The 20,734-nt window shown below is 37.6% G+C and overlaps 1 protein-coding gene across 2 annotated transcripts in view; it reads left to right on the top strand.

The window, feature by feature from the left end:
• The window catches only part of LOC126262614 (putative phosphatidate phosphatase), a 132,869-nt gene that overhangs the window by 82,147 nt on the left and 29,988 nt on the right, over window positions 1-20,734 (top strand). Inside the window, exons 5-7 of one of the 2 annotated variants that reach the window (XM_049959371.1) lie at window positions 3,673-3,849; window positions 15,062-15,149; window positions 16,474-20,471. In XM_049959371.1, the coding sequence (XP_049815328.1) occupies window positions 3,673-3,849; window positions 15,062-15,149; window positions 16,474-16,499 (291 nt within the window). In that variant the 3' untranslated portion in view covers window positions 16,500-20,471. Of the gene's footprint in view, window positions 1-3,672; window positions 3,850-15,061; window positions 15,150-16,473; window positions 20,472-20,734 lie in introns of those variants that run through there. The other variant, XM_049959369.1, reaches the window with a different exon arrangement.

The following is a 20,734-nucleotide window of genomic DNA, read 5'->3' as shown; positions in this document are numbered from 1 at the left end:
ATGAGTGGATGCTTGGCAAAATAACCAGCAACGTGAAATCTCCAGCACACATGCAACATTCTAGTTATGTCAGATGTATGTGAATTCTCCTCTTGAGCAGAAAACCACTTCACTAGCTGCTCATAGGTGTATTCTGATGTTGCAATCAAACCAAATTTACAATTAGTAAAAAGTCACAAACGGCTTGTTAGAAGTTCTTTTATTTTAGAAAACATAAGAAAATTTTGAGGAGAATTCGCTCTTTATCATCTAAAGGCACTTCAGTGAATTGCTGCTATGTGATAAACAACTCATTCATTAAGAAATGAGTATCTCATGATAGAGGCACTGAGTTTACAATTTTAAAACCATTGACTTTCGGGCTGATCCATCTTAAGGTAATTGAAGCATGTTATTAAAGGTGAATCCAGTGCCACATATTAAATGTTGTTAGTTGTCTTATGATAGTGGTATGCAAGTGAAAGGTGATGGTTCATAAACACAGCAAAGTTGCTCATTGTGGAGTTACTCTGTGGGTTCAGAGAAAAATGGTAAAGACATTGAAAGTAACGAGTGAAAATCCCATGCAACATAAAAAAAAAAGCTTGTAAGGCAGTACGATCTTCCTTGTTCGAGCCATCATTAGCTTTTGATCTTAGAAAATTTGCTTAGTGAGTTCAAAAGTAGTAGCTTTTTTGGTAGTTTGATAAGTTCCTTTACAGCCTGTTTAAGTGCCAGTAGATTATAGTAAATTATTTTTAATGCTAGTTAATTGTTAGTATATTTTACAAAGATATTTTCTGATGGTTAGTTTTCTTTTTATTGTATGTCTCGACTTATTCCACATAGCTAAAAGCTCCTCATCATGGTCCAGTCTGTGGAATGTAGTTCAGTTTTGAATAAATGATGCTCCTCAACAGATCCAGCAAGTAGTGTTAGCAGATTTATGTACACTGTACAACTACTAATTTACACATACAATAAAACTGTCATCATCTGGACATCCAGCACACTTGTTGGATTCAGTAAGACATAGCTTTTCATTTTGTTCAAGAGTCAAAAGAATCTCAACCGTTGCCTCTTCAACAGAAAATGGACCTCTATAACCCTGGGAAAGACATGTGTGGAATGAAAATAAAAAGCTTCAAGAAACATGGCTTATGATGTCAGACTGTGCAGCACTGATGTCAGATTATGATCCTTGAGCAGTATTTATGAAGTTTGTGTTATCTGTGTAACCAAGAATGGAATAACACAGAAATAAATGTTCTTACGTACTTCCTGCATATTTCAAACTCTCTCTGTAAGCTGACCATCATTCTCGGTGCAGAGTTGGATTTACTGCCCTGTGTGTCTGCTTACCCAGTGCAGCATTTTGGAAGTGAAGCATTTTGGGAATGCTCATTCTCAAGGTTGTCTTTCACTCAGATATAAACATTTTGAGACCAGAAGCGAAGATGCACTGCACTTTTTCATCTTGCATCGTAACCTTATGGCGAGCTGATAATGTTAGAAAAGCTGCAAGTAACTGTTTGCACGAATTGTGTGATTTATTCAAGAAAGAGGCCCCAAAGGGGGCCGATCTTCGGAAACTGGAAAGAAAGGCCTTTTCAACTGGGTCTCTGACAGATGTACCATGTAGTGGAAGACCAAGAACTATGACAACAGTAATGAAGTCACTGAATGCTTAAATGCATCACTGCTTCACTCACCAGCAAAAGCAACAAGGAAGTGGGCAGCAGAAAAGAACATTCTCAGAACTTACACACGAATTGTTGGATGAAGAAAGAAGATTACCATTCATTTTGATCAGGCTGCATCAATGAACTAAGTGATACGCGAGATGATGCAATAAGGCAAAAGGCAGTCAGGTGCACTTCAGGACCTGTTGAGCAAGTCATTGATTACATTCTGGCACAAACAACTATGTGCATACATACTAGGCTTCCAGGTGTGCTAGTCTCACATGGGACATAGGAGAACTTCTGTGAAGTTTGGGAAGTGGGAGGGAGAGAGAGAGAAAGAGAGATAGAGAGAGAGAGAGAGAGAGAGAGAGAGAGAGAGAGGTGGCAGAAGTAAAGCTGTTAGGGTAAATAGTGAGTCATGCTTAGATAGCTCAAGGCTTGCCTGTGAAAGGCAAAGCTCTCGTGTTCGACCCTTGATCTGTCAAACAGTTTTAAGATGCCAGATAGTTTCGTATCAGGCATATTTTTAAATTTTGTGCCATCAACAAATTAAAATAGTAACTGTCTTCCAGTTGTAACCAAAGTATTGTGAACAGTTATTTTATGTCTTTGGAAACACAATGTGTATGAATGCGACGTATCAGCAGTAAATTTTTACTGTCGACAGGGCACGTTGCATAACTTTCTCCGCCATGAAATGAAATGGTAAAATATCGAGGGGGATTATGTGTGTTGCCCTGGTTTCTGTGCACACATCAGTCTGTGTGTCATTACATTTCATTGCAGATGTACAATTTAATTCTCAAAAATTTCGCTTCATCAGTGGCTTACTGTATGTAAAATTTTATTGTATTTATTTAAGCATGCAGAGTATATTTTATCTTCTGTATTTATGATTTGTTGAAGTTATGGATTGTGCTTATTTTATCAGTTACAGTGGTCGTTCTTTCCTGTTGTCAATGTGCAATTTATTCTGAACATGAACTGTGTAATGTTAAAATCTAGTTTCTGGCAATATGATTCTCTCTTTTTTCACCATAAATGGTATCAGTTAACCAAACACTAAATTTCTACTTTGTAAAATACTTAGTACCAAATAATTTCATTTTCTCTAACCCTCTCCTTTCTTCTGCTAAAATAAATAAATAAATAAATAAAAATAAAAAAAAGCAAGTATTAGTATCACCTCTTGTTCCTCTTTGTGCATGTATCCATTGTGACTTGATAAATAAAAAAGTGTTTCTGGTTATCAGTTTGGTTGTAGTGTGTACTGTGGGCTTTTCCCCTTCAAAATGGTTTGTGTATTCCAGACAGACTGACTTATCATATTTCACAACTGTAATTCCATATTATTGGAAATATTAAGAGTAATTTATTGACATTAAGGAGACTCGTAAGCAATGCGTGTGTATCTCTTTGTTGTTGTTGTTGTTGTTGTTGCATTGAAGTATTCTGCTTTTGGAGCATTCACTCAATGGACATACTTATTGGTTTTCTGTAGTTAAGTTTTTTCTTTTGCTCATTTTCTCTGAATTCATTAGTGATTACAGTGCATATTTCACCTACAATGTATAGTTAATGTTCTGGAATATTAATCTGCTGTCTCTTGGGTATTATATCACTATATTTAACAATATAACGAAAAGGATAGTTGCTACTCACCAAATAGTGGAGATGCTGAGTTGCAGAAAAGCACAAGAAAAAGACTTTCAGAACCTTAGCTTTCGGCCAACAAGGCCTTTGTCAAAAACAGACAACATACACATACAGACACACACTCAAGCAAATGAAACTCTCACATACATGACCACACATGACCACAGTTTCTGGCAGCTGGAGTCTGGCCTTGTTGGCTGAAATCTAATGTTCCAACAGTCTTTCTGTTGTGGCTTTCTGCGACTCAGCATCTCCATTATATGGTGAGTAGCAACTATCCTTATACTGTTACATTCCATCCTGGGTTTTCCATTGTTTGATATCACTATATCTCATGCTTTTTTTGTTCCAGTTGTACCTGCAAGCCCGGATGACATGGAAAGGCTCCAAACTTTTGAAACACTTCTGTCAGTACATTTGTTTATTAATAGCTGTGGGCACAGCCTTGTCTCGCGTTTCTGACTATAAACATCACTGGAGTGATGTACTCGCTGGGTTTCTTCAGGGAGCTGTTTTTGCAGTGTCTGTGGTATGTTTCTTGACACTATGTAATGATACACCTGTGTGAAATTCACAAATATTACTTTTTTTAAAGGTAAAGTCAGTCAAGATAACTAGTAACTCATGAGTCATCCACTTGGACAGTTTCTAGCCTCTGGCCGGGTCTGTATGGATCATAGACCTCTCCATCGTCTTCTGTCTTGCCATCATCTCTCCGTCTTCACCTTATTCCAGTCTTCTCCTTTCTTCTAGCCACATACTTCTACTCCTGTATTGTCTTCTCCTCCATTCTCTTAACGTGTCCATACCATCTCAGCCTTGATTTCTCTATCTCCTCCTTTAATGGTTCCACCTTCATTAACTCTCTGACCCTCTCATTTCTTAACCTGTCTATCTTTGTCACTCCAATACTATTTTTCAAGAACTTCATCTCACTACCTTGTACTTTGCTTTTCCCTCTTCCTTTCATACCCCAGCTTTCTGAGGCATATGTCATTGGAACATTGGAACATAGTATGACTGATATATAACCTTTTTACTGATTTGGGGTAGGTCCTTGCTCCACATGAGACTTCTGACACACTTCCAAAATGCTTCTGCTTTTCTCACTTCCCTGCCTCAAGCCATTCTTGTGTTCAGTCCAAGCTGATCTCTCTCCTCCCACTTTCACACAGCTCACACTTCCATGGTACATTTCCCTTATTCCCCAAATAATCTGTTTTGCTACTCCTCTGTTCTCCAGGATTTTCCACACTTTGCTTCTATGTATGCTGTCATACGCTTTTTCAATGTCCAGGAAGGTCATTAGTAGATCTATTCCATATTCATAATGCTGTCTTACAGCAAAAATTAGATCCACCATGGATCTTCCAGTTCTGAAGCTATGTTGCTCTTCTCTCACTCTTCCTTCGAATTTTGCCCGAATTCTTGCTTCCAAAATTTTTTTCAAAAATCTTTGCACAATGACTCATCAGTGTTATACCCTGATAGTTCTTGCACTCTTTTCCATTTCCCTTCTTAAAGATCAGGACAATTACTCTCTACTTCCAGTCTTCTGGGATCATCTTCTGTCTTCACACAATTTTCATTACTCGATATAGTCATTGTATCCCCACCTCTCCTGCTTCTCTCACCGTCTCTACACGTAGCTCATCCGGACCTGGTGACTTCCCTCCCTTCATCTTGCCCAATGCCTCTTCCACTTCTCCCCATGTAAGGTCTTTTTCTATTTGCTGTTCCCCCTCTTTTTTTTCTCCTCGGCTTGTTCCTCCTCATCCAGGTCTCCAACGGACTCAGGAGTTCTTCAAAATACTCTTTCCACATATTCTTGAGCTCCTCCTTATTTTCTACATGTTGTCCACTTGTGTTCAACATTCGAGCATAATCTGTTGTACCGTTCTTCCTCTTACTTTTAATCATCCCATATAACACCTTTTTTGAATCGTCACTATACTCCTCCATCAATCTGGTCCACTGTTCCATCCACTTTCTTCTTTCCTCCTTCACCACTCTTTTTGGTTCTTTCTTTCTTGCCTGATACTTTTCTCTTGTCTCTACTGTTCTCTTTTGGAACCATACCATAAAGGCTCTATTCTTCTTCTGTACTATATCCTTTGTTTTATCATCCCACCAGGGTGTTTCCTTCCATCTCTTTTTCTTGCTTGTCCTCCCACATATTGTTTCCGCCGCACTTACTAATGTTCCCTTGAATCTACCCCATTCCTCTTCTACTGCTTTTGGTTCATCGTTTGGGATGCTTTCCTTTACTACTTGTACGTACTGTAGCCTGCTTTCTTTCTCCTTCAACTTCCGTACCCTTATATGTCTTTCCTGGTTTTCTGTCCCTTTATTATCCTTAGTCCCTCTCAGGTTCATTACCAGCAAACGGTGGTCACTATCCAAGGTCTCTGCTGGTATTACCTTAATGTCAATTATGTTCCTATTTATCTTGCTATCGTACAGGAGGTAGTCAACTATCGACTTTCTCATTAAGTCTTGACTGTACCAGGTAATCCTGTAGCTCTCTCTTTTCCCGAACCAAGAGTTCCCAACCAGCAAGCCATTCCTTTGACAGAACTCCAATAGTCTTTCACTTTCCTCATTTTGGTGGCCCCAACCCTATGGTCCAAGCACACTTTCGCAGCCTTTTCTTTCTCTTCCAACATGTGTGTTTAAATCCCCCATTACTATCATATTCTTCCTTCCCATGTGCTTCTGCATTTCCTCTTCAAACTCTTGCTTCTCCTCAGAAGTGCAGCCCACCTGCGGCGCATACACTTGTATTACCTCTATGGTCATCCCCGTGAGTGATATTTTGGTCTTCATCATCCTATCACTTATTCTCTTCACTTCCTCTTTTAATTCATGTCTTACTACTATTCTGACTCCATTTCTCCTTCCCTCCTCATTTCCTCTCCAGTACAGTTGGTAGCCTTTCCTCAGCTCTCTCCTTCCTTCTCCTTTCCATCTCATTTCAGCTAACCCCAATAGGTCCAACTTCCTTCTTTCCATCATGTCTACCATCTCCTCCACATTTCCAGTCAATGTTTGTATATTTAATGTTCCAAATCTTTGTCCTTGTTTATAGCCAGTTCGTCGTCGATTAAATCTGTCCTTTCCGAGGCCCATTCTATTTTTGAAAGCAGAAATCATAATCCACTACTGGCTTGCTGGGCCTATCGTAGCTTCACCGGAACCCCGTTAGCCATCACTTTTCAGGGTTCCTGTAGGACCTTCACAGCCACTGTAGCGGGCCCGGCACCTACAGGCAATCCCCTACTTCATGCTGGGGCCCATCTCCAACTTGGACGAGTGGTTGGACTTGTGGGAGTAACTATGCAATGGAATTGCTATCCAGTACTTACCCTCAGTAGGCAATACATTTAGCGTTGCCAATAGTCACACATAAAAGTAAAAATGATGACATTATCTTAGCTTTCAAAACTGTTAGTTCCTCTCTCTGGGGGAGGAGAGGAGTAGAGTGGGGAATGTTAAAAAGGAAAGGCCCCAGTGTGAGAGGGTCCCCTTGATGAAATTGCATACCAAAAACTGCATCTCTGAAAAAGGGAAACTGTTGTTATAAATTTAAGTACCAGGAAATATTTGGTGAAGTATTTGTCTGGAGTGTAGCCTTATACAGAAATGAAACATGGATGATACACTCTTCAGACAAGATGAGAATAGAAGCCTTTGAAATGTGGTGTTACAAAAGAATGTATGGATCAAATATCTGATAGGAATGTACTGAATCAAATTGGGGAAAAAAGAAATTTATGGCACAACCTGACTAAGAGAAGGGATCTGTTGATAGTATTCATCCTGAGGCATCAAGGAATCATCGATTTAGGTAATGAACAGAAATGCGGGTAGTTGAGGGGAGATAAAATTATGAAGTGAGGCCAAGGCTCAAGTAGGTTCAAATGGACGCAGACTGTACTGTATTTAAATTTTTTCGGTCCTATAGTCTTTCAAAGAAGCTTATACATAAGACATTGGCATTGGACACGTCAGTTTATAAGCATAGAGGTGAAAGAGTTTTTTGTGCATACATATTTAAATATTTTTATAACATAGTTTGTACTGTTAAAATTTCTTTTGTGGAATAAAAGCAGTGATGCTGTAAATATGACTTTTAAGATTTTCCAATTGTTTTGACTTTTATGTTTGTGGGAAGTTTGTTATAAAGTTTAATTCCCATGTGGAAAGTACTGATTTGGCACAGGACATGTTGATTTGAGTCATTTGAAAGTTTTTCTTCTGGTTGGTAAAGTGATCATAATTATCACTTTTTTTTGCACTCAATTGTCCTTAGCTATTACATTAAACAATGGAAAATCCAGGATAGTTGCTATTCGCCTATAGCGGAGATGCTGAGTTGCAGATAGGCACAACAAAAAGACAGTCAGAAGTGAGCTTTCAGCCAACATGGCCTTCATCGGAAAGAAACAACATGCACCCACACTAACACAAATGCAACTCATACACGCATGATCACGTCTCCGGCTGCTGAGGTCTGCTGCCTGGCCTCAACAACCAGAGACTGGCATTTTTGTTAGTATATATGTGTATATTGTTTATTTCTGATGAAGGCTTTGTTGGCCAAAAGCTCACTTTCTGACAGTCGTTTTGATCTTGATATGAATCTCTAGGTTTCTATCCATACATGATTCTAATGTTCCTTTTTTCTGTTTGAATGAGCTAATAACTGTTTTAGAATTTCCCCAAAATGTGACCACATTGCGCTATTTGCTGACTTCTCACTGCAGCAGGATTTTAGTGAGCAAAGAAAGTATACTTTGATTAAAATAACAGATTGCAGTGGTGGAGGTAGTGTTTCTGGCGTGCAGCCAGCCGTGCTAAGCGAGGCTCTGCATGTAACTGCAAAACTAGTAACACAGTGAGCACAAGGTGCTCGAGAAAGCTGGCAGCTGGGCGCTACCACTCGAGTTGCTGAGACATCAATCACAAAGTAATTTTAGTCAGAGTATAGTAGATCTTTCTCAGTTTTGCTTTAAGATATTTGATAGGCTTATTACATTTTTCTTTGCTTTGCTGATCCAATTGTAAGAATTTGGTTTCTGTACTGTTATCAGCTGGTTAATTTACAAACTTGTGGCATGCTGCAGGTGAAAAATAGGCTTGCAATTGTTTCATAATTGAAATAAATAGTTGTAGCTCCATCAAAAGTTGCATTCAGAAGTGTCTCTTTTTATATCTTGATGATGGTTAGTTTTGGATACCTGTGTTCATTTTCAAACCACCCATATAGTAAGTGTGACAGCACGGGTGATAGCGTATGTACAAAAACTGCCCTTGCAGTGATGATCAAAGTGGCACTATGGCTGACTTGACAATGGTAAATAGACCACATAGGACGGACATTAGAAAATGTGTCACTTTGATCGTCACTGCAGGCCAGTTTTGTACATAAGCTGTCGCCTGTATTGTTACACTTACAGTGTGGATCATTTGAGGATGGATGCAGGTGTCCAGAACTAGTAATCATCAATAAATAAAAAAAAAGCTACTTCTCAGTGCATCTTTGGTTAATTGTTAATAGAGAGAAATGGGGTGTACCTATCCTTGTTCAGAGCATTGTGAAATTTTACAATAGTTTTATTTTATTATTGGTTAAAATGTGATTATTCTGTGCCCTGCTGCTAAGTTGTTTTGTGACAAAATTTACTGATTGCTGTAATTCTTCTATACTTTCCCCTTTCACTAGAATTGTGGTGTCATCTGTAAGTATGATCATTTTATGTGCATCCATGGTGGCCTGAGTAGCAAGAGATAGTGATCGTGTGTGTGTGAGGTGTGCATACTTCGTGTGAATGAATTTCTGTTTTTCTTTGCTGATGAAGGCTTTGGTCGAAAGCTAAATGTGTCTTTTTGTTGTGCCTGTCTGCAGTTCAGTCTGTCATCTTACAATAGGTATCAATCTATATTTTCCATAATTGTTCATGTTTAAGCTTAGATGCACAGAAGGAACAAAAGTGGTGCATTATTGATCCTTGGTGCACATCAAATTTAATTACATTATACTTTGACAAATGTTCAGACATTGTTTTAAGGTTGACATTAGTATTCTTGATGTTCACTGCTTCCATAAGATTGCTGTGGAAGGAACTAATCCAACTGTTGGGCAGACCTTGAATAGTGTACTTTTCAAGCTTTGACAGCAGCATCTTATGTTCCACCGCGTCAGAAGCTTTTCATAGGTTAATAAATACTCCAGTTGGTTCCTGTTTCTTATGTGTCATGTTTAGTGTTGTGTCTGACTTCTTGGACACGAAATTGGCTAGTAATAATACAGCCAATTAGAACAACCTGAATCAGTAATACTTTATTAATCACGTCAGAACATTTCTTTGCTTGCCAGGCTCCCCTGTCTCCGTGAAACTGCACACATCCACTTGCAGTTCAGAACACAACAAATGAGCCACAGTTACTGAGTGGTGAAAGGATACAAGTTCAGAATGGCTGTACTGTGGCTTCACTACGGTCGTTAGAAAACACAAATTCATAGACACTTGTTGACACAGTTCTGATATTGTTGGTGCTTGAGCACAATTCACAGGAGATGGAAGCCCCCTTCTTCATTCCCCGTTGTCTGACGTGGGCTGTGTCATGGCGAGTAGGAAGCACAGCAACATTACTCCAACAGGAACTGCCTGGGAGTTTTTATTTTTATATGTTGAATTAATTCAAGATTGAGCCAGTGCTCATTAATGCTATTACTGAGATATCCCTTAGCTCATTTTTTAGTAATACATTAATTTTGTCGCTCGTTACATGAGGATTGTACATTATGGCGATAAATTTTTAGATCGGGTTCATTGATTTTTTGATGTGTGTCGTATTGACAGCATTACATATCTTTTGTGTAAATTCAGATCACCAGTAGTATTGGATTTTCTGTATTCTTTCTTGTTACTGTTCACTCTCTTTTCCATAGCTGTTTCAATTGGGGTATTTTGAGCTTGTAAATAAGAGATGAGATTACTGGAGCCATTTAAAGGGAGTAGGTTCCAAGTGTATGATTATTTTGTTTACTTCTTCCATAACTGGTGCATTAGAAGGGTACATAACACTTTTTTCCCTGACCTGTTCGAGTACATGCCGTAGTTAGTATACAACTCTCTATTAAAATAACTTACACCTATAATACATGTATTACTAAAATACTTCCAAGTCTTTGTTAATTCATAGTTTGTTTGTGAAATAGCCTCAATTACACAGAACTGGGGTATGAAGTCATGTCTCTTTGGAATATTAACAAAAAGTACCTTGCAGTGATGAAGTGCCAGAAATTTCTTCTTGAATATTTGAATAACATCATAAATTTCATTGCAGACTATGTTGCTAACGTCACCTATTATAATCAAATAACGGTCTTTTACATTTTGAGGATTGTAGCCTACTGCAACTTCTTGAACTTTAGCACCAGGTTTTACGATACTACATACCTCAGCATCTAGTTCATGGATTTTTCTTTTTTTCCCAACTTCAGATGCCTACTTTCTCTGTTACTTTCTCTACTTAGACGTTTGACTATACACTGAAACTTTAAATGCATTTGCTTAACTTTGAGAATTCACTTTTACATTTCTCGTACACTACCTTTGCAATATTTTAACAGTAAATTCTTGCGCACCTACACTCACCACCATCTTGTTCAACTACAGTAGTTATATGGAGATGAATTAGTCTTTGAACTGAAGACCGCACAAGGCAGCCTTGGGCATTCTTATGCAGAGTTAATATGTGGCTCATGATTGAGTCAATTGGTTGTATGTTAAAATCAAGCAATGGAAAGTCCAGGATGGAATAATAACAATATTGAGAAAAGGGTATATTCCTTATCCCATATAGAGGAGACACTGAGTCAGAGACAGAGACAACAAAAAGACAGCTATGCATTTAAACTTTTGTCCAAAAGGCCTACTTTCACAGTAGAAAACACACAGGCATTCATAAAAGCACAACTCACACCATGGCCACTGTCTCTGTTCACTACGGCCAGGTTTTGGACTGCAACGTGCCTGATGAGAACATCAATGTGGCATGGGTGGTGGTGGTGGGAGGGGGAGGGTAAAAAGGCATCATGGAACAGAGAGGGGGAGATATAGCAGGGTATATGTGCGTGTGTGTGGGGGGGGGGGGGGGTATATTGCTGCATGTAGAAGCATGCAGGGATGTGTTGGGTGGGGATGGGGTAGGACTGCTAGGTGCATTCGGCAGGCTGGAGGGGGGGGGGGGGGGGAGAGCAGAAAAAGAGAGAAGTAGAGAAGGAGAAAAATGTTAGTGGATGCATTGGCAGAACAGAAAATTTTGTAGTGTTGGAGAGGGAGCAGGTAAGGGGATGGGTAAGTGGAGGACAGGGTCTAGCAAAGTTTGAGGCCAGGGTGGTATGGGAATGTAGGATTTTTTGCAGGGAGGGTCCCCACCTGCGCAATTCAGAAAAGCTGGTGTTTATAGGAAGGGTCCAAGAGGTGCAGGCTATGAAACAATTATTGAAGTGAAGCACATTGTGTTGTATAGCGTGTTCAGCAACTAGTTGGGCCAGTTTGTCAGTGGCCATTCATGTGGACAGACAACTTGTTGGTTGTCATGCCCACATAGAAAACAGCACAGTGATTGCAGCTTAGTTTATAGATCACATGGCTGCTTTCACAGGTAGCCCTGCCTTTGATGGTGTAGATGATGTCTGTGACTGGACTGGAGTAGGTGGTGGTGGGAAGATGTATGGTGTAGATCTCACTTCTGGATCTATTGCAGGGATATGAGCCATGAGGCAGAAGTTTGGGAGCAGGGGTTGGAGTAGGGATGGAAAAGTACAGGGTGTTTATAAATGAATATTGGGGTTTTAATGCTTTATAATATTTATTATATTAAACTTACAGTTATAAATGATATGTCAAATGAAAGAGCAGCTCAAACAGTTTTACCAAGAACCTTATAAATGTTCAATGTGAGCACCATTTGTCACATGGCACACATCAAGTCTATAGCTGAGTTCTTCCCAGACGTTGATAAGTGTGTCTTCAGTGATTGAAGCAACAGCTGCTTCAATCCGGTTTCTTAATTAAGGGAGGTCTGCTGGTAGCGGAGGCACGTACATGCGATCCTTGATGAAGCCCCGAAGGAAAAAATCGCATGACGTTAGGTCAGGTGAATGTGAAAGCCATGCAAAGCAAGCCCTGTTATTGGGCCTCTTGCAGCCTAGCCAGTGCTCAGCTATAGACTTGATGTGTGCCATATGACAAATGATGCTCGCATTGAACATTTATAAGGTTCTTTGTAAAACTGTTTTGGGTTGCTCTTTCATTTGACATATCATTTATAACTGTAAGTTTAATGTAATAAATATTATAAAGTGTTAAAACCCCAATATTCATTTATAAATACCCTGTACATTGCGAAAATTTGGTGGACAGCAGAATACCACTGTGGGAGGGCATGACAAGAGGAAGTCAAAACCCTTGAGGAGAATGTGATTCAGTTGCTCTGGTCCTGGGCAGTATTGAGTCACAAGGGGAGAGCTCCTTTGTGGCCAAACAGTGGTTACGTGGGCGATGATAGGTGACTGGAAAGAGAGAGAGAGGGGGGGGGGGGGCATGGGAGATTTGTTTCTGTACAAGGTTGGGAGGGTAATTTCGGTCTCAGAAGGCCTCACTGGGACTTCTGGTGTAATTCAAGAGGGACTGCTCATCACTACAGTTGTGATGGCCATAGGTGACTAGGCTGCATGGGAGGAACTACTTGGTGTGGAGTGGGTAGCAGCTATCGAAGTGGAAGTGCTGCTGGAGGTTGGGAGGTTTAATATGGATGTAGATGAAACTTCCTGGCAGATTAAAACTGTGTGCCCGACCGAGACTCGAACTCGGGACCTTTGCCTTTCGCGGGCAAGTGCTCTACCAACTGAGCTACCAAAGCACAACTCACGCACAGTTTTAATCTGCCAGGAAGTTTCATATCAGCGCACACTCCGCTGCAGAGTGAAAATCTCATTCTGGAAACATCCCCCAGGCTGTGGCTAAGCCATGTCTCCGCTATATCCTTTCTTTCAGGAGTGCTAGTTCTGCAATGTTCGCAGGAGAGCTTCTGTAAAGTTTGGAAGGTAGGAGACGAGATACTGGCAGAAGTAAAGCTGTGGGTACCGGGCGTGAGTCGTGCTTCGGTAGCTCAGTTGGCAGAGCACTTGCCCGCGAAAGGCAAAGGTCCCGAGTTCGAGTCTCGGTCGGGCACACAGTTTTAATCTGCCAGGAAGTTTCATATCAGCGCACACTCCGCTGCAGAGTGAAAATCTCATTCTGGGTGGATGTAGATACTGATATAGTTACCCTTGAGATAGAGTTCGACATCAAAGAAGGTGGCTTGTTATGTTGAGGAGGACAAAGTGAAGTGAGTGGGAGAAAAGATGTTGAGGTTCTGGAGGAATGTGAATAGGGCATCCTCACACTCGGTCCATATACAAAGATGTTATCAAAGAATCTAAACCAGATAAATGGCTGGTATTTTGGATGATTAGCAAGAATTATTCTGGATGGCCCATGAATTGATTGGCATAGGACGGTATTATGCGAGCATCCATTACTGTACCATGGATTTGTTGATTTTGATGATGCCTTGAAAGGAAAAGTAGTGGTGAGTGAGGACATAGTTGGTCACGGTGACCAGGAAGGAGGTTGTAGGTTTGGAGTCAGTCGGGCATTGGGGAAGGTAGTATTCAGTAGTGGGAAGGCCATGGCCATTGGGGATACTATTGCAGAGGGATGCAGCATCAACAGTGATGATCAGTGTGCCATTTGGTAATGGAACAGGAACTGTGGAGTGTCAGTTGAATATATGGTTTGCACCTTTTTTTATAGGAGTAATAAGGTAATAGGCTGAAGGTGTTGATCACAAGAGCAGAGAATCTCTCAGTGGGGACACAGTAGCAGGCCACAGTGTAGCAGGACATAGTGGGGTATCCTGGGTGGTTGGGTTTATTACTTTAGGAAGCATATAGAACGTAGGAGTGTGGGAAGTGGCAGGGGTGAGGAGAGAGTGAGACGGAGAGAGTCTCAGGGGAGAGGTGTATTGTGGTTCTTTCTGTTGATGTAAGGTTGGCTTCCAAGTCAAGGGATTTGGGGAATGATGGTGGGGCTAGATTTGTGGTTAATAAATACTGGAATGTTACCAGGAGATGATATGGGGGTGGATCATGGTTGGATGGAGGAATGAACTGAATCAGGCTGGGTTAAGTATTGGTTTTGGGCTGAGTCTGATTGGTAGGGTAAGTGGCAAAAAACTGTTTCAGCTGTATAGACCAGCAGAAGGAGATCAAATTTGGGAGTGATTAGTAGCAGTATATTATTTGGGACACCAGTACATAAGAAATTTTGGCCCATATATGAACACTACGGTATAGAAACATGGTCAGAGATGCTTCTCACATTGTGAGATCCTGTAAATGGACAATAAACATGATACTGACATACCTTTACAAATTTCCATAGATATAGTATCTTCCAGTAAAAGAACAAAGTAGGTATCATATTCTCCACTTTACTGCCTATGAAATGCAATATATATTGCTTGGTAAGGGGAAGTATTATCTATTTTTATTTAGCTGTGATTTCTGTATTAAATTCCTCTCTTGTCCCCTCCCCTTTTCCACATATGTTCCATGTAGATGTTTTCTGTTCACACTAAATTCTGTCAGCAACATGATTATTTAAAGTACATTTTTGTTTCAGGTGCTGTTCATTTCTGACTTGTTTCCAGTGAAACACAATCCAGCACTTCCTGTACCAGATATGGATACAGATCCTCCAAGCCATACAGGTAATGGAAATACTAACCAAATATGTTGAATCACAAGTTTTGCAGCCAGCATTTCTCTGTAATATTACCAAAACAAAACTGCCAATTACACATGTACATTTGAAGGAAGCTTTAAAATAGTATATACTGTCCAGAAATGTTGTTGTAAGATATTTGTTACATTTTTTTTATCAGGATACAGGTATCTCCATATGTATTGGTGGAATTTTTATATGAGGGTATGTGGTCACATTTGGCTGGCACTAATACAAATTGTTGACACCAAGCCTGAATATATTTTGTAATTTTATATATAGAAGCAAATTTAAAATGGTAACATTCAGTATAAGAATCAGTATGTACATTTTTATCATACTAAAACAATACCAACTAATGCAGATTGAACTCAGTACATTAATATATATTTGAAACTAGCTGCTGGCCTTTGATCTTAGTGTTGAATGATATTCTGTACTTTTTACTTTAAAAGAGTGTACGTATTCTTAGTATACTTTATTTTATAATTTGTAGAAAGATGACTAAGTCTGAATTCATTAATCTTGTTTTTGTTTGTGCTAGTAAGTAAATTCTCAAATTTATTTGTTGGAAGTGAAACATATTAATAATCACAATGGTTGATGTCATCTTGTAACAGTAGTGCACAGTGATATAATATTTTCTGTAATTCTCGTAACAAATAATCTTTGAGAATTTTTATGATTAAAAAAAAAACTTTGAGAATTTTTGTGAGATTTTGCAGTGTCCAGCTGTTCTGTAGGAGAGTTTTGTGCTTCCTGTTTACTGAGCTCAGTTTTAGTTTTCGAATTCTTCATTTGATAATTTTACCACTTATCTTACTGCAGAAAAATACATCCCAGTCACATAGGGTAAAATAAAGGACTAATTAAAGTGCACTAACTTATCGAAAGTGCCTTTTACTGATCAGTGGTGTGTAAACTTATTTTTAGGTCCATTATTGTTATTAAAGGAAATTGTCCTTACCTAATTTTAAGTTATGAAAAAGTTCCATTCTCACCATAAACAAAGAATGAAAAAAGCCATGGCAAAATGTTTGTCACTGATATCACTGGAATAAAACTTGCAGTGCCTAGTAAAGATGTAATTAATTGTATAAGCAAATGCTAATATAAAGTATTTCTATAGGAAAGTCTGTATTAGATCTAGTACAAACGGACCAATTTCTGTTTCAATTCAAGAATGACAATAAGGATTTCTTTTTCATGTACACGAATAGTTGTCAGCTCTTGTAACTATTTGATTACTGAACATGTTAATTAATGTTCTCTTTTTTATCTTTCATTATTTCTTGCTCCTGTTTTTTCAGGAAATGTTTCAGTGAAAGTAATATGAGACGTCTGATTATTGTCTTCAAAATGACTTACTATGAATTAGCAGTGGGCTTCCAAAATTGTATGAAAGGCTACATATATGTACATTGTCAGTTCTATGGGAATAGAGAATTACCAATGCTACAACAGCAATAAAAATAAATGGAAAGAGCATATGTAAGAACAGGTGAAACAATGATCTGGCTGCAATATCAAAAGTGACACACACACACACACACACACACACACACACACACACACACACACAAAAGCAATCAGTGAATCTTGAGCTTGAGAACTGGAGGTGTCTTCCTGAAAAATCTTCAGACTTTTTCTGAAGGAGGAGCAACATTGGGAGTGTATGAAATAGATTGTGTCACTCCGACTACTGTGCCAAAGGCTTCCATAAATTGCTTCCCCATTGCATGTCCTAACTCCTTGGCTTTTATAACAATTATGTTTCCTTACATTTTGCAGAAGATACTTTCTACCCTAAAGCTCAAGATTTTATTATTTTAACAAATGCAGTGGATCTGTATAGTTTTTTTATTGTTATTAGACTCCATTTGGCTTAACTGTTTCTTATTATGTATACAATATGTTGAACTTTAATATTAAGACAGGATATATATCTTCACCATGTATCTTTGTCATATTGCGTATGTTGGTAGCAACTTTTAAGTTTCATCCACAAAAGAAACTACCGTCTAATAGAGATGGGTAGATTGTCAATAAAAATTACTGTCTAGTTCAGATCATTCTGTTCTGTCTAGTGATGTACTTCCACAATAACTTTTTATAGAACTACATAATAATTGTAAGAGCATTTGTTGCAAACTGTTATAAAATGTAGTGCATTTTGTTCCAATTTGTGACAGAAGCAGTACAGATTATTGTTATGGTTATTGTTATTATTATTATTATTATTATTGTCATCTTATTTAGGGATAATTTTGGGCAATTAATATAGAATTACCAAATATAAAAGAGCAATTGTACCAGCAGGCTCAGAGAAAAGTACAAGTGAAATTGGTTACAAGTTCCATCCATCCTCATGACTCTGTTGTTTTTCTCTTGCAGCTCCCATAGTTGCATGAAAACTAGGTCAGTGGTAGAATTCAGTATTAAGCAACCTAGAGAGAAAATGATTGCAAAGATCATTCGATTTTATGTGTACAGTTTATTACAGAGTAGCCATATGTGACTGTGTGATAAGTATTATTAAAATGGTGAAGGAAGTGACTACCGTGAACTGATAGATACACCAGAATTGCAATGTTTTGGTGTTGTATGTACGTATAACACAAAAGACATACTTGTACAGAAGAATGTACTAAGTTTTATATAATATTTTTATTTCATCCGCTTAGCTTTTTCAAATTTTTGGTGGTGAAAGTTTAGTTATAGCAAAAGATGTCACTTTTCAGCCCGTATTTCAGTGTAGTTCATTCGATATCAGTATGAATAACTTTTATATTTTCATATTTCTTCTGAAATTTATTTTCTAAGCTATACTTGAACCACTGCCATGACATCTTTTACATCATACTCAAGTCTTTCTGAGGTGAGATCGTAACTGAAATTACACTTTGTATTGCTAGATTAAAAGTATGTTTTATTGTATTTTATTTGATAGATATTCAACATTTCATTCAGGCTCTTTCTCATAGTGTCATCAACTGTTTCAACATTATGTGGATTGTTGCACAATGAAACACTTCCAACATCATTGTACTGTACTTAAAAAGCTCACTGGCAGACTTTTGGCATGTGAAACTCTTTTTCTATGTTCAGGTAAAAATATATATAAATTGGTTTGTTTTTATACATTGCTTTCACTGTGGTATTGAAGTTGGTCAGCCACATCGAAATAAGATTGTGAAGGAACAGTGCTATTTTCTGACTTTTGTTTCAGCCTGTTATATTGTTTTTGCCCAGCAAAAACTTTCCAATTCGTTTTTGTATGTAGCTTGTAATAATTTCGGACTTAACAGCTGTGTTTTCTGTTGCGAGTAAAAAATTCATTCAGTTTGCTGTAAATATTTCTTCACATTTGAGATACTTACCTGGTCATACTGTGCATTGTCATAGTTATGTTCACTCATATTCATTTGAGTTGGTTGATGTCTTAACAGCATACACAGAATGAAGAAAGAACACTGTTGATTATGGTAACATGTGTTGAGCCTGTATGTGATTTATTTATGTAAATATAAATTGTCAGATGCAGCAATTTCCTAATGACAAACTTTTTATGACATGTGTAGCTTAAATACAAAATGTAATTGTGAGATATGTTAGTAACATAAAGTAATTTTAATAACCGTTTAATATTAGTGTAATTCAGATCAGAATTTATTCTATAAAAAAGCAATTATTGTAAAATAAAATTCGAGGAAAATCTGTTGAAGGACAGTTTTGTGTTACATACACTCTTTAATGTAATAGTATTAACCATACTTATTATTAACGAATGGCTATTTTTAAAATAATTCAATGACAGGGTAAAGTATAATTTCTGTATTGCTTTAAACAGATAACAAACATGTTCCTAAATGTTTATTTACTTTTTTTTTTAACTAGTGACAGGGAGAGAAATTAAGTGAGCAACAGTTCATATTTCAGGACGTAAAGTTGCTGGCTTTTGTAAGCTGAACGTGTATCTCCATTTTGTGGCATTCTTTTTTAATTTATTGTTAATATGGCAATATCCTCCAGGTGCCCTCCAACTTGTAGGTACAGGTTTGATGGAGTATTTGTATGTTACAAGTTTTATTGCTACATAGACTTCACTGTTATTATTTCGAGGATTTGTAGTGTTCATTGTTAAATGTTCACCATCTTGTGACATAAACACAAAGTAACATGGGATTCCATTTGCTGAAGTATTATCTAATTAAGTGAACAACTTTTTTTTGTAAAGAATTTTTTATTAGTATAGATCTCTTCTTAATATGTTAGAACTACTTTAAATGTCTTTTAAGTAACTGTTAGTATTACAAATGACTGATTACGGTGTTTGGTTGTGAATTGTAGCGTTCTAACACCTTAAGCAGCCTAATTCAGATGTCAGTTATTTAAATAATTCACAGTATGAAGAACTGAAAATATTTTGTGATGGTCTGATTATCCTGTACAATTGTTCTGGTACAGCTATTTCACTATTAATAAGTTTTCTTAACATTTTTTTATGATCATTATATGTTATTTTATATTTATAACAGGTGTAGTGTATGGTGTTATATCTTGTCACTTTTATGTGACATACCTTTTTATTTTAATAACTGTGAATGACTGTTATCAGATAATGAATTGCAATAATCCAGGATACTGTGAAAGTATATTAACTGTAACTTAAGTGCCGCTTTTCTGCAAGCAGTGGTGCTTTCTTCAGAATTTTTTAATAATGTAGGCAATTGTTGTATGCTTTTAGTTCTTTTTAATGAAGAAAGACACACATTCTGATTGAAAGTATGTGTTATAAGATATTGCCTATCTAGCATTTCAGTAAGTAACAGTAACTAAACAAACAGATAGAAGCACTTTCATTCACTTATAAATTTCTAGCGGGTTGGCTTGTTGATGAACTTATATATGAATTAATTTTACAGAAAACTGAACCATCTGTTCTAGTCTGAAACTGTGTGTATATATATTATTATTGTACACAAAGAGTGGTTGTTGTGAAAAAATAATGACTTAGAAATTACAATTATTGTGCTTTGAAGTTGACAAGGAAAACCATTTGACTTCCATGTAGTGTATTACTAGTTTTTGTAAAAGAAAGTTCTATTCAGACTGTTATATCTTGTTCAATAAATTCTTCATTATTTAGAATATATTGTTCTTTGTGAGTGCCCTGTTGTATTGAAAGAAGTAATAAATGATAAGCACTCATGTGCATCTCATTAACAACATGCAAACAGGGCTTTAGGAGGATAAAACATTCAAATGGGGTGATTTCTTTGATAAATAAAATAAAATAAATCATTTATGCTGTATTGTCTTATTTTCCATCTCAAATTTGAAGTAAATTTTTTGCTTGACTTCCAATTTGTCAATAACGACATTTATTTTCCTTTTACTGTATTGTATGGTTACATCTGCAAAGAAGAATCAACTTAATTTCCACTATTCCTCATGGTTTAACTTGTTTCCTTCTTTGTAAATAATTTAGGAGTAAAGGAAACAACCCACCATGCCTGTACATGATTCTGAACTGTTATTATTTGGTGAGTTGTTTCCCCTCACTCCTAA

This window comes from Schistocerca nitens, chromosome 6 (assembly GCF_023898315.1).
Source record: "Schistocerca nitens isolate TAMUIC-IGC-003100 chromosome 6, iqSchNite1.1, whole genome shotgun sequence".
Taxonomy (NCBI): Eukaryota; Metazoa; Arthropoda; class Insecta; order Orthoptera; family Acrididae; genus Schistocerca; species Schistocerca nitens.
The sequence above is the reverse complement of the archived record's forward strand: the minus strand, read 5'-3'. Positions and strand labels throughout refer to the sequence as shown.